We start from the raw sequence: 14,347 nt of genomic DNA, 5'->3' as shown, positions 1-14,347 counted from the left end.
TGTCAATATTTGCCTATTCACATTCCTGATTATATAAATTTTCTCCTCCCGCCCCCCCCCCCCACCTAAAGCTGTCAACTCTTGTCGTTTTGACAGGGGCCCAGGCACCCTCCACTGCCATACGGAGGTGGCTAGTCTTCCTTTGTGATTCCAGACAGTAAGTGTCAGCAGGATATTTGACTATGGTGGGCATCACAGAAGAATCTGATCCTGTCCACACACGCACGTATATGCACACACACGCTGCTAGTGCAGTGCTGATGATAAAGAGTTACTGACCCTTTGTGCTGTGAACTCAACACAAGTTGGATTGGGAGTGTCTGAACTGATTTTCCATAGGGTTTTAGAGTGGACAGAAAGAGGAGATTTATGGGCTGGAATCAAATCCAGCTCTCAGATGTCAAAGGATAGTGGCTATCCCAAAATACCCAGACTCTGACTGCAGGCCCATATACTTCATGTGTTGAAGGAGCAAGGGCCAATCAGTGTTGTTCTTCTGTGGAAAAATTATATTTAATCCTCAATGTATTAACAATAAATGAAGCCCACAGGAAAGCAAATCACACGTTAATTGAAAGATTATGGACTGAGTGATTCATTTAGAAACAATCTTCCCATTAACATGCCCACACTGTGCCTATTGCATTGTGCAGTAGATATTAACCTACAGGTTCTGCTTGTCGAATAAGAAATATAATGACACAACCCGCAGGCAACGTCTGTCCATTATACTGACAGTGGGGAAAATGCCTGTCTTATGGTCTGAACACTGTCCAAAAATGCTGCAACAACCCTCCCTGTTTGAAGAGATTCCAGCTTAGATTAAACTGACATTTAAAAAAAAATCATACTCTGGATGTGGGCGTCGCTGGCATGGCCGACATTTATTGCCCATCCCTAATTGCCCTTGAGAAGGTGGTGGTGAGCCGCCTTCTTGAACTGCTGCAGTCCGTGTGGTGAAGGTTCTCCCACAGTGCTGTTAGGAGGGAGTTCCAAGATTTTGACTCTGACGATGAAGGAACGGCGATATATTTCCAAGTCGGGATGATGCGTGACTTAGAGGGGAACTTGGAGGTGATGGTGTTCCCAGGACTCAATTTCTTGGCAGTCGAGCACCTTTATTCCTATCAGTGCCTTGGTTTTGCCCCTTATCTCTGACCTCCCTTTGTTAGTAACTTGCTGCATTGGGGCAGTAGTTCGAGTGACAAAGCGGGGATTTCTTCTGAAATTAAAATACTAAACTTGTTGGATATTATGTTGGATGTAGCTGTGTCTGTCTATGAGAGATTTCCAATGATTCTCCAAACATAATAGCCAGAGTATTGTACAGAGGCAGAGTGAGTGCATCACCAGACTGGCTGCTGAGTGGCTTTCATGCAACTGCTGTAGATTGGGAGGAGCTGAATTTCCTTGTCTTAGCATGTACCTGCTGTCTGACTGACTAAGCAGGGAGTGACATTCCTACATATATTCAGTAGGAATACAGTTCATAGAACCGTAGAAATTTGGTGCAAAGGAGCCCACTGTACCTGTAGTCTCATGGGTCATCTACTCTAACCCCATTTATCTGCTCATTCCTTGTAATTTTTGATGTTTTTCTTCGTGTGTAGGTTGAACATTATGACTGACCCAGCTTCCATAGCCACTGCTGATATATTCTATATTCTAATAGCCCTTTGCATGAATTCATTTCTTGTAATCTCCCCTTTATGCTTCTAATATTAATCCCAAATTACCAGAACTATTTACCCTTTCATAATTGTTTTCATTTGTTCTCAGGCTGTTGGCAACATTGACCAGACAATATTTATTGCCTGTTTCTTGTTGCCCTGAGGGTTTTCAGACCAGGCTCTGTTAGCTCTCTGCCTCCTTATTGCTCCCTGCTCCACTGAATACAGCCCAAGTGTCTCATCCTAACGGTATATTTGTCCTTCACCTCAGTGTTTGTAAACTACTGACCAATTCTTTTGAGGGGAAGGGGAATGTACACAGTAGAGGAAAAGCTATTTATTGTTTTAGTTTATTTTAAAGGATGTTGTACATATCCATAATGTAGAAGGTCAGTGTAGAATCCACAGTGTACTGGTGAAGTACTTGCTGCCTTGTGCACCAAGTATAGGATACGGTTGAGGGTGGAGGTGGTTTGGTTGTGCCCCTGGGGTTCTGTTTGGCTAAGGGTGGGGGAGAGTTTAGGCTGGGTCCTGAGGCATTTGCCTGCTTACCGTGCTGGTCTGCATGTTTCTCTTGGGGGCAATTTGTTATATTTTTCTTTTAAATAATAAAGAGAAAATTGGTACATTGACTGGTTTGGTTTACTGTGGTGATGATGTGTGCGTGTGATGGCTATTAATGAGATTTGTGTTTTCAGCATGGACACACGGAGACCCACGGAAAGTGATCTATCCGACGGACAGCCGCGGCGAGTTCTGTGGTCAAGTTGGAGGCCGGAATGAGTGAGTTTTCTTTCTTTCGCTGCATACCTGGTCAGTGACTTATGTGAGAGAGGCATAGAGCGAGTGGAATTGCAGAATCAGGTCACCAAAATGGCCATCAAAATCCCCAAATCCAATGGAATAAAAATGTCTTCAGTCACCATAAAGCAGTGGTTGACCTGTGATTTGGTTCACCGCTGGCGAACTAGGTTAAGGCACTGCCTGGGGTGACAGTGAGTCATTTAAACCAGAAGGTCCTGGATTCAAACCCTCACTCTGTACTCAGTTGGCTGATCTCAGCCAGGGTGCCAGTTGGATCCTCGAGTGGCCCTGGGCTCGATAGAGAGATAGAGAAAGTAAGAGAGGAAATGAGCCAGGGATCCCCCTCCTGATTGCTTCCCAGTGACCCCGGCTACATTAAAGAATGGTCACTTGGACAAGGTACCTTGGCAATCGACACACGTGCGTGGCTGGTACTCCAGCCAGGTGAGGAGGAGGTAAAGTACGTGTTGTAGAATAGTGCAAGGCATCACATGGGCGGGGGGGGAGGGAGGGGGGCAAGAGCCTCCTCAGGAGGAAGGTAAGAGGTAGGGTCATTGCTGGACCGCTGTTGCCTGTAAGCTGGCATTTGCATCGGGTTCCCAGCAAATGGCTGTTTACATAAGAACATAAGAAATAGGAGCAGGAGTAGGCCAATCGGCCCCTCGAGCCTGCTCCGCCATTCAATAAGATCATGGCTGATCTGATCCTAACCTCAAATCTAAATTCATGTCCAATTTCCTGCCCGCTCCCCGTTACCATCTTGGCTGCATGAGATGAGTGGCTGCGGAGGAAAATGAAGAGATTGAAACTTCAGTTTGAAAACAGTTGATGGCATTTCTCTTTTTGTGTCTTTTCCAGACACAAACCGTTTCTGTTTTATTTCAACATTCTCAAGTGCGCCAGCCCTCTGGCACTGTTGGAGTTTCAGTGCCCAACCCCACAGGTAAGAAAATTACTCCTTTCTGAGTGGAAATGGACAAAGCTTTTATGGTTTTAAATGTCACTGCCTTGCAATTATGGGAGGAAAGTTCCTCCTGTTGAGAATTTTAGCAGAAAATTTATGCGAGCACAAAAATGTCGGGGATTTTACTTTCCTAATGTGAAACGGTTACAAAATAAGATCAAGTTAAAACATTTTTGTGGATTTGTGAAAGGTAGGTCGTGCCTGACAAACCTGTGTCTTGGGGCCTCAATTATTCACAATATTTATTAACGACTTAGATGAAGGCATAGAAAGTCTCATATCTAAGTTTGCCAAAGACACAAAGATTGGTGGCATTGTAAGCAGTGGAGATGAAAACATAAAATTACAAAGCGATATTGATAGATTAGGTGAATGGGCAAAACTGTGGCAAATGGAATTCATTGTAGACAAATGTGAGGTCATCCACTTTGGATCAAAAAAGGATAGAACAGGGTACTTTCTAAATGGTAAAAAGGTAAAAACAGTGGATGTCCAAAGGGACTTTTAGGGGTTCAGGTACATAGATTATTGAAGTGTCATGAACAGGTGCAGAAAATAATCAAAAAGGCTAATGGAATGCTGGCCTTTATATCTGGAGGACTAGAGTACAAGGGGGCAGAAGTTATGCTGCAGCTATACAAAACCCTGGTTAGACTGCACCTGGAGTACTGTGAGCAGTTCTGGGCACCGCACCTTCGGAAGGACATATTGGCCTTGGAGGGAGTGCAGCGTTGGTTTACTAGAATGATACCCGGACTTCAAGGGTTAAGTTACGAGGAGAGATTACACAAATTGGGGTTGTATTCTCTAGAGTTTAGAAGGTTAAGGGGTGATCAGTTCGAAGTTTGTAAGATATTAAGGGGAACAGATAGGGTGGATAGAGAGAAACTATTTCCGCTGGTTGGGGATTCTAGGAGTAGTGGGCACAGTCTAAAAATTAGAGCCAGACCTTTCAGGAGCGAGATTAGAAAACATTTCTACACACAAAGGGTGGTAGAAGTTTGGAACTCTCTTCCGCAAACGGCAATTGATACTAGCTCAATTGATAAATTTAAATGTGAGATAGATAGCTTTTTGGCAACCAAAGGTATGAAGGGATATGGGCCAAAGGCGGGTATATGGAGTTAGATCACAGATCAGCACGAGGGGCTGAATGGCCTACTCCTGTTCCTATATTTAGATCAGCCTAGGAGGTGCACTGCAACTATCTGTGGCATAAAATGCGGCCAGGCCGGGTGTGGGTGTGATTTCCCGGGCCGGGTGTGGGTGTGATTTCCCGGGCCGGGTGTGGGTGTGATTTCCCGGGCCGGGTGTGGGTGTGATTTCCCGGGCCGGGTGTGGGTGTGATTTCCCGGGCCGGGTGTGGGTGTGATTTCCCGGGCCGGGTGTGGGTGTGATTTCCCGGGCCGGGTGTGGGTGTGATTACCCGGGCCGAGTGTGGGTGTGGGTGTGATTACCCGGGCCGGGTGTGGGTGTGATTACCCGGGCCGGGTGTGGGTGTGATTACCCGGGCCGGGTGTGGGTGTGATTACCCGGGCCGGGTGTGGGTGTGATTACCCGGGCCGGGTGTGGGTGTGATTACCCGGGCCGGGTGTGGGTGTGATTACCCGGGCCGGGTGTGGGTGTGATTACCCGGGCCGGGTGTGGGTGTGATTACCCGGGCCGGGTGTGGGTGTGATTACCCGGGGTGGGTGTGGGTGTGATTACCCGGGCCGAGTGTGGGTGTGGGTGTGATTACCCGGGCCGAGTGTGGGTGTGGGTGTGATTACCCGGGCCGGGTGTGGGTGTGATTACCCGGGCCGGGTGTGGGTGTGATTACCCGGGCCGGGTGTGGGTGTGATTACCCGGGCCGGGTGTGGGTGTGATTACCCGGGCCGAGTGTGGGTGTGGGTGTGATTACCCGGGCCGGGTGTGGGTGTGATTACCCGGGCCGGGTGTGGGTGTGATTACCCGGGCCGGGTGTGGGTGTGATTACCCGGGCCGGGTGTGGGTGTGATTACCCGGGCCGGGTGTGGGTGTGATTACCCGGGCCGGGTGTGGGGCCGGGTGTGGGTGTGATTTCCCGGGCCGGGTGTGGGTGTGATTTCCCGGGCCGGGTGTGGGTGTGATTTCCCGGGGTGGGTGTGGGTGTGATTTCCCGGGCCGGGTGTGGGTGTGGGTGTAATTGCCCGGGCCGGGTGTAGAAATAGACAAATGTCAGACTGGTGCAGTAGGCGGACCCAAGGCAAAATATGGTGTGGAATAAAGGATCTTTACTCTGTGTCTAACGCATGCTGTACCTGCCCTGGGAGTGTTTGATGGGACAGTGTAGAGGGGGCTTTACTCTGTATCTAACCCTGTACCTGCCCTGGGAGTGTTTGATGGGACAGTGTAGAGGGAGCTTTACTCTGTATCTAACCCATGCCATACCTGCCCTGGGAGTGTTTGGTGCTAACACTCGATCCATTCCCAAACACTAATGCACCTCACTTTGATGAACATATGAAAATTATTGAAAAAAATTTGATAGTCACCCTGCCCTTTGCTAATCCCATTGACTTTGTTTTTGCAGACCTGTGTTGATAAATGCCCAGATCGCTTTGATAGTTTCATAACTGCATTTGCGTTGCTGAAGATAAAACCAGAGAGGTGGAGGAATTACATCCGGTTCTGTAAACCAGGCTTTAATGATTCCGCCAAGGTGAGTTGCAATAATGTTGTTTTCACTTGTGTCTTTTTCCAGTTTTTCTCCTCCTCTCCTGGAGATGCTGATTTTGTTGGGTACAGATCCCCCCTCCTCCCCTAAAGACTCTGACTCTCCCTGGGATACAGTCCCCCCTCCTCCCCTAAAGGCACTGACTCTCCCTGGGATACAGTCCCCCTCCTCCCCTAAAGGCACTGACTCTCCCTGGGATACAGTTCCCCCTCCTCCCTTAAAGGCACTGACTCTCCCTGGGGTACAGTCCCCCCTCCTCCCCTAAAGGCTCTGACTCTCCCTGGGATACAGTCCCCCTCCTCCCCTAAAGGCTCTCACTCTCCCTGGGATACACTACCCCCTCCTCCCCTAAAGGCTCTGACTCTCCCTGGGATACACTACCCCCTCCTCCCCTAAAGGCTCTGACTCTCCCTGGGATACAGTTCCCCCTCCTCCCTTAAAGGCACTGACTCTCCCTGGAGTACAGTTCCCTCTCCACCCCTGAAGGCACTGACTCTCCCTGGGGTACAGTCCCCCCTCCTCCCCTAAAGGCTCTGACTCTCCCTGGGGTACAGTCCCCCCTCCTCCCCTAAAGGCACTGACTCTCCCTGGGGTACAGTCCCCCCTCCTCCCCTAAATGCACTGACTCTCCCTGGAGTACAGTTCCCTCTCCACCCCTGAAGGCACTGACTCTCCCTGGGATACAGTCCCCCCTCCTTCCCTAAAGGCACTGACTCTCCCTGGGATACAGTCCCCCTTCCTCCCTTAAAGGCACTGACTCTCCCTGGGGTACGGTCCCCCCTCCTCTCCTGAAGGCACTGACTCCCCCTGGGGTGCAGTTCCCAGGCACCAGCTGTCTCAGGTGACTTTCCCAAGGGGCCATTTTTCACGTGTGAGCCTAGACAATGAGTAGCAGTCGGGTACTGAATCGTAGGGAGTATCGCAGCAGAATCCCAACTCTCCTCACCCGACATCTACACACACTGGACAGCGATCGCGATCAGGAACCCTGGCAGATTTCCTTCTACTGCAGCTAACTTGGCACAGACTGGGGATGTAACCTGGGATCTTCTGGTCTTTATGGATCAGTACCACACTAGGCAGTGCATTACTTGCTGAGCCAGAGAACCCAAAAGATAACCCTGACAAAGGCAGTTGTGTGAGAAGGGGCAGAATGCAGCTTTGATTTCCTCCACTCCAAGTTCCAGATTGTTCTGTGGATCAATGTATTTTTCCAGACACAACCCAAATGTTGCTTGAAGCTGTTTTTGGGTTAATGAGCCTAAATCATCGTAAACCGTTTCCTGGAGCATACGTCGGAGGCCCACCATATTCTGCCATCGCATTGAAAGATAGAAAATGGCACATTGCAAGAGCAACACACACAGACTAAACCTCAAGCTCAGATGATATAATGTACAGAAGCAAAAAGACCCAGCATGATACCAGAGTAAAATAACCAAACTTGCCCAACTATTTTTTTTAAAGTGTGAAATGCTTGCAGTTCTCTCCAGTAAGTTCTCAGTAACAATCTCTGAATGGTGATCACAGAAGAAAAATCATTCCCAAGATTCCTATTTGTACTCCACATGAAGGCTAGATGACGTAGAATCACAGGTGGCTGGAGACCACGACAGTCCCTGGATTATATGGGTGTCCTTTCATGATATAAAAGCAAACCCTTTTAAGATGCCAGTTCACCAAACTCACATCACAGCAAACCATGCACTAATGGTCAGGGAATCTGACAGTCACACTTGCCCCGTTGCGATGATTCTCAACACCTGAGAACAGTTGGAAAGTATGAGCCCAACTGTGTGGTTGAAATGTAAACATCATCTGAAATACCCCTTGGCCTGCAAAAAAACCTATGATTTGATTAACTTGGGATCAAAGGTTTACTGAGGCTTTGATCTATAAATTTAATCTGAGACAGCTATTGCGGGGTTCTACAGAAGTGCTTGAAGTACATTTTGAGGGCATCTCGATTTTAAGGTAATATATGTGTCTAATGGGACGAAAACACTATTTTCATCATACAAGCATATTAATCAACTGTGTTACCACCTGTTAATCCTATGTTCACTGTTTGCCTTTCAGACGCCTGTACAAGTGTTTCGGGATGGAGACTGTCCTGCCTTGTTAACTCCCAGCAAGCCTTGTAAGTGTTCCTAGGTTTGATTCAGCAGCTGGGCGAGCTCTCCCGATCCCTCTTTCTGTATATTCCGTTTGATATAACCACAAAGTCTGAACCAGGAAGCAGAGGTTGGAGCTCAGAAGAGGGAAGGTGAACCGACAGTTTAGATTTGATAAACCATATCGAGGATTGAGGGGTATGAGGGACAGAGTGTAGGGTGGGATTGATCGGGTATGAGGGACAGAGTGTAGGGTGGGATTGAGGGGTATGAGGGACAGAGTGTAGGGTGGGATTGAGGGGTATGAGGGACAGAGTGTAGGGTGGGATTGATCGGGTATGAGGGACAGAGTGTAGGGTGGGATTGAGGGGTATGAGGGACAGTGTGTAGGGTGGGATTGAGGGGTATGAGGGACAGAGTGTAGGGTGGGATTGATCGGGTATGAGGGACAGAGTGTAGGGTGGGATTGAGGGGTATGAGGGACAGAGTGTAGGGTGGGATTGAGGGGTATGAGGGACAGAGTGTAGGGTGGGATTGATCGGGTATGAGGGACAGAGTGTAGGGTGGGATTGAGGGGTATGAGGGACAGTGTGTAGGGTGGGTTTGAGGGGTATGAGGGACAGAGTGTAGGGTGGGTTTGATCGGGTATGAGGGACAGTGTGTAGGGTGGGATTGAGGGGTATGAGGGACAGAGTGTAGGGTGGGTTTGATCGGGTATGAGGGACAGTGTGTAGGGTGGGATTGAGGGGTATGAGGGACAGAGTGTAGGGTGGGATTGATCGGGTATGAGGGACAAGAGTGTAGGGTGGGATTGAGGGGTATGAGGGACAGAGTGTAGGGTGGGTTTGATCGGGTATGAGGGACAGAGTGTAGGGTGGGATTGAGGGGTATGAGGGACAGAGTGTAGGGTGGGATTTTTTGAACTTTGGATCTGGCATTATGGATCATACTAGTCCTTTTCCTGTGTGCATCCATGTTTAGTGTGCATTGGTAATAGTTTGCTACCAAAATGCACTTTGTGTTTGATACCTAAGAGCAAATGTCTAGTTAATCAAAATCCTTAAATATTACTCTGACAGATGCAGCACAACAATGCCCACAGCACAGGGAGTAAGAGCAACACCCTACAAATAACAAAGGGAACCTAATCTTTATTGCGCTGTGAGGTTGAATCCTGTCAGACACGAGGAGATTGGTGTTAGGGGGCTGTGTAATGAGGCAACATCTTGCGCAAGGCATCCTACGGTGAAAATTGTTGTGTAGATGGGAGGCCAGATGTATGGAGTTTGAATAATGCCATTGCAAATGTAAGTAACATCTCCCATCACTCCACCTGTTAGTAAGTGGAACCAGTGGGCATTTATTTTAAAGAGACTTTGGCGTCCAGTTTATGTTTTTGAAATCCCAGCTCCTGGGAGGGGATGGGGGGCCAGGTTCCAACACAAGTACTAGTTGAAGTAAAGTTTCTCGCAAGCTGCAGGAAGTGTGACATCAGCTTAAGCCAGCTGACTGTTACTTAACTTCAGAATAGCAACAGAGAGGAAATGAGGCAACATGTACAGGCAATCCTGTTCTCACCTGTCACTCACATCAATATTTTTACAGCAGCGGGTCACTGTGTAGTGATGAGGAGCAGGGACCCTGGCTGATTTTTCTTTTTTTTGCCTGTGTGGGATTTAACCATATCCTCTGAAATAAACCAAGACAACTGCCCTTTGAAATGGATTCTCGGCTGCTGTTATTGGGTCTTTGTCCAGAGAGATTCCTAATGTTCCAAGGCTTACCTTAACCTCTTGTTTTGTGCAGTTACCCGGAGATGCTTCCCTGACCTAAAAACCAGTAAGGGTGTGATTACAGTGGGCAACAAGACTAATTTCAAGGCTTCAGATGGAGAATCTGTAAATGCTACACAGCTGCTGGAAGGAGCCAAGTTCGTAATCTTTTTTTCATTTTCTGGTGTGAATTTTGTTCTCATTGGAGCATGTTAGTGCTGGAGATGGGAACTCTTTCCCGCTGTGAGTACTCTTTATCAGTGCTAGCAGTGGGTGCTCCCAGGTCAGGTACGACACGGTTTAGATGCAGAGGAAAGCTCACTCTGTACTTTCAGGTCAGGCAAGTGTCAGCTTAGCTCAGTGGTAGCGCTCTCCCCTCTGAGAAAGAAAGTTGTGGGTTCAAGCCCGACTCCAAGACTTCGAGAACTTAATCTAGGCTGACGATTCAGTGCAAGACTGAAGCAGAGCTGAATTGCCAGAGGTGCCGTCTTTCGGATGAGATGTTAAACTGAGGCCTTGTCTGCCCTCTCAGTTGGACAGAAAAGATCCCAAGGCACTATTCAAAGCAAATCAGGGAGACCTCCCAGTGTCCTGGTCAACACTCACCTCTCAACCAACACCTGAAACAGATTGCCTGGCCATTCATCTCATTGCAGTTTGTACAGATTGGTGTGGAAGACAGTTTGTTCTTTCTTCTACTGCACGAATTAGATACAGAGTGAAGCTCCCTCGACACTGCCACAACAGTGTTCCTTTGTCACAAGCTCAGAGGAGTGCCTGTACTGCCTCAGTGTGATATTTTTCCATTTCACACACTTCCCTTACTGACACCGCCAAATGAGCAGCATTTGTAAGCCCCTGCCCATTACTAACGGGATTGAAGCTGCCCCGAATGCTTACAGGCAGCAGAGAGAAAAGATGTTCATGTCTTCAGCCTAAGCTGGATCTGAACCTGGTTCCAGACATAAAGGTCAATATCCTACCCGCTGTGCTACCCAGTCCCCCTCATGTACAGACCTGACAAAGGGTTAGACAGTAATGGCAACATGGACCTGTTTATGGTTCCAGCTGTTGGAATCGGTTTTAGTCCATCAGACCAAGTGGCATTGTGTTTATTCAGTGAGTACCTGACCCAGCAGACCTGTAGAGTCCCAAGTTCGATCTGTGGTCTGTGGTGAGTTAAGAGATCTCAGCTGGATAGCAGTCGGGATGCAACAAATAGCCTTGGTGTTTTTGGGCTAGGCAGAGGGCCCACTCCTCTGGACAGTCTAGTGCTTCATGCCGTAAATTTTGTTTATGTAGACATTAGGTGAGAATAGGATCAGGTTTGGCTGTGGTCGTGCACATGAGATATAGGTAACAGAGGAACATAGGGACAGGAGGAGGCCATTCAGCCCCTTGAGCCTGTTCCATCTTTCACTGAGATCGTGGCTGATCTGTATGCTAACTCCATTCACCCGCCTTGGCTCCATATCGCTTAAAACCCGTGGCCAGCAAAAATCTATCGATCTCAGATTTATAATTATTAATTGAGCTAGCATCTACTGCTTTTTGTGGGAGAGAGTTCCACACTTCTACCACCCTTTGCGTGAAAAAATGTTTCCTAACTTCTTTCCTGGCTCTGATTTTAAGGTAATGTTCCCTTGTCCTAGACTCCCCCACCAGCAGAAAAAGTTTCCCTCTATCTACCCTATCAATTCCCTTCAAAATCCTAAAAACCTCAATCAAATTACTCCTTAACCTTCAATATTCCAGGGAATACAAGCCTAGTTCATGTAATCTCTCTTCATAATTTAACCCTGGGAGCCCTGGTAACATTCTGGTGAATCTGCTCTGCACTCCTTCCAAGGCCAATATATCCTTTCTAAGGTGCGGTGCCCAGAACTGTACACAGTAGTTCCTAACCAGGGCGTTGTATCGCTGTAGCAAAACTATTTCTGTTCTACAGGGGAGCAAATATCGTTCTTGAAGCCAGAGAGGTGGCAATGAAGATATTTGAAGATTACACCAGATCTTGGTACTGGATTTTGATGTAAGTGTTTAATTAAATCTCACCTGTGCCTATAAGGTGGGACGAAATTTTACTCATTATTAGTGCGTCATTACCTCTGGAGTCCCCCATGGTTCTATCCTTGTCTCCCTTCCTATTTCTCATCTACATGCTGCCTCTTGGTGACATCATCCAAAAACACAATGTCAGGTTCCACCTGTATGCTGATGTCACCCAGCGCTACCTCACCACCACCTCTCGACCCCTCCAATTCCTTATTTGTCACGCTGCTTGTCCGACATTGGATGAGCAGAAACTTCCTCCAGTTAAACATTGGGAAGACCGCAGGCATTGTCTTCGGTCCCTGCTGCCAACTCCTTCCCACTCCCTGGCCACTGTCTGAGGCTGAACCAGTCCATTCACAACCTCGGCATCCTATTTGATCCTGAGCTGAGTTACAATTCCATATCCACTCCATCACCAAGAGCGCCTACTTCCACCTCTGTAACATCACCCGTCTCTGCCCCTGCCTCAGCTCGTATGCTGCTGAAACCCTCATGCATGTCTTTGTTACCTCCAGACTATTCCAATGCTCTCCTGGCTGGCCTCCTACATTGCACCATCCATAAACTTGAGCTTATCCAAAACTCTGCTGCTCATATCCTAACTTGCACCAAGTCTCGTTCACCCATCACCCCCTGTGCTCGCTGACCTACATTGGCTTCCGGTTCGGCAACACCTCGATTTTAAAATTCTCATCCTTGTTTTCAAATCCCTCCATGGCCTCGCCGCTCCTTATCTCTGTAATCTCCTCCAGCCCCACAACCCTCTGAGATCTCTGCGCTCCTCCGATTCTGGCCTCTTGCACACCCCCGATTTTAATCACTCCACCATTGGTGGCTGGCCCTTCAGCTACCTAGGCCCTAATCTCTAGAATTCCCTCCCTAAACCTCTCCCCCTCTTCACCTCTCTCTCCTCCTTTAAGACGCTCCTTAAAACTCTTTCACCAAGCCTTTGGTCACCTGTCCTAATATCTCCTTATGTAGCTCGGTGTCAAATTTTGTTTGATCATCGCTCCTGTGAAGCGCCTTGGGACGTTTTACTATGTTAAGGCGCTATATAAATGCAAGTTGTTGTTGTTATTGATTGGTTTTTGTCCTTGTTACTTTTGCAGTGGTATGATTATCGCGCTGGTGGTTAGTCTGCTCTTCGTCGTGTTGCTGCGTTTCATTGCCTCGGTAATGGTGTGGCTAATCATACTGATGGTCATTGCTGTCCTTGGCTACGGTACGTCAACAGCTCAGGCAAGAAGTCATCGATGCTGCCATTCCTCTTCATCTTCATAAGATCAAGACTACTCAAACTATTCTTCGACTGCCACACTCCTAGACTAATTGACAAGCACCTCCATGTGCTTGGCTTAGACCAGGAGAGCACAGCCCAGTGTAATGCTAGACCATACAGACCATGAGAGCACTGCCCAGTGTAATGGTGGGCCGGACAGACCAGGGGAACACTGCCCAGTATATTACTGGACCATACTGACCAGGGGAACACAGCCCAGTGTAATGCTGGGCCGGACAGACCAGGGGAGCACTGCCCAGTATATTACTGGACCATACAGACCAGGGGAGCACTGCCCAGTGTAATACTGGGCCGTACAGACCATGAGAGCACTGCCCAGTGTAATGGTGGGCCGGACAGACCAGGGGAACACTGCCCAGTATATTACTGGACCATACAGACCAGGGGAGCACTGCCCAGTGTAATACTGGGCCGGACAGACCAGGGGAACACTGCCCAGTATATTACTGGACCATACAGACCAGGGGAGCACTGCCCAGTGTAATACTGGGCCGTACAGACCAGGAGAGCACTGCCCAGTGTAATACTGGGCCGTACAGACCAGGGGAGCACAGCCTAGTGTAATGCTGGACCGTACAGACCAGGGGAACACGGCCCAGTGCATTACTGGACCATACAGACCTGGGGAGCACTGCCCAGTACATTACTGGACCATACAGACCAGGGGAGCACTGCCCAGTGTATTACTGGACCATACAGACCAGGGGAGCACTGCCCAGTGTATTACTGGACCATACAGATGAGGGGAGCACTGCCCAGTGTATTACTGGACCATACAGACCGGGGGAACACGGCCCAGTGCATTACTGGACCATACAGACCTGGGGAGCACTGCCCAGTACATTACTGGACCATACAGACCAGGGGAGCACTGCCCAGTGTATTACTGGACCATACAGACCAGGGGAGCACTGCCTGGTGTAATACTGGACCATACAGACCGGGGGAACACTGCCCAGTGTATTACTGGGCC

At 48.5% G+C, this 14,347-nt stretch overlaps 1 protein-coding gene across 3 annotated transcripts in view; it reads left to right on the top strand.

Moving 5' to 3' along the window:
• The window catches only part of slc44a2 (solute carrier family 44 member 2 (CTL2 blood group)), an 86,844-nt gene that overhangs the window by 44,504 nt on the left and 27,993 nt on the right, over positions 1 to 14,347 (top strand). For all 3 annotated transcript variants that reach the window (XM_067972899.1, XM_067972898.1, XM_067972900.1), the window contains exons 4-10: positions 2,369 to 2,453; positions 3,333 to 3,417; positions 5,990 to 6,118; positions 8,213 to 8,273; positions 10,054 to 10,177; positions 11,968 to 12,051; positions 13,184 to 13,296. In XM_067972899.1, the coding sequence (XP_067829000.1) occupies positions 2,369 to 2,453; positions 3,333 to 3,417; positions 5,990 to 6,118; positions 8,213 to 8,273; positions 10,054 to 10,177; positions 11,968 to 12,051; positions 13,184 to 13,296 (681 nt within the window). The remainder of the gene's footprint in view (positions 1 to 2,368; positions 2,454 to 3,332; positions 3,418 to 5,989; positions 6,119 to 8,212; positions 8,274 to 10,053; positions 10,178 to 11,967; positions 12,052 to 13,183; positions 13,297 to 14,347) is intronic.

The sequence above is a fragment of the Heptranchias perlo genome, chromosome 37 (genome assembly GCF_035084215.1).
Source record: "Heptranchias perlo isolate sHepPer1 chromosome 37, sHepPer1.hap1, whole genome shotgun sequence".
Taxonomy (NCBI): domain Eukaryota; kingdom Metazoa; phylum Chordata; class Chondrichthyes; order Hexanchiformes; family Hexanchidae; genus Heptranchias; species Heptranchias perlo.
This window is presented reverse-complemented; position numbering and strand designations above follow the sequence as displayed.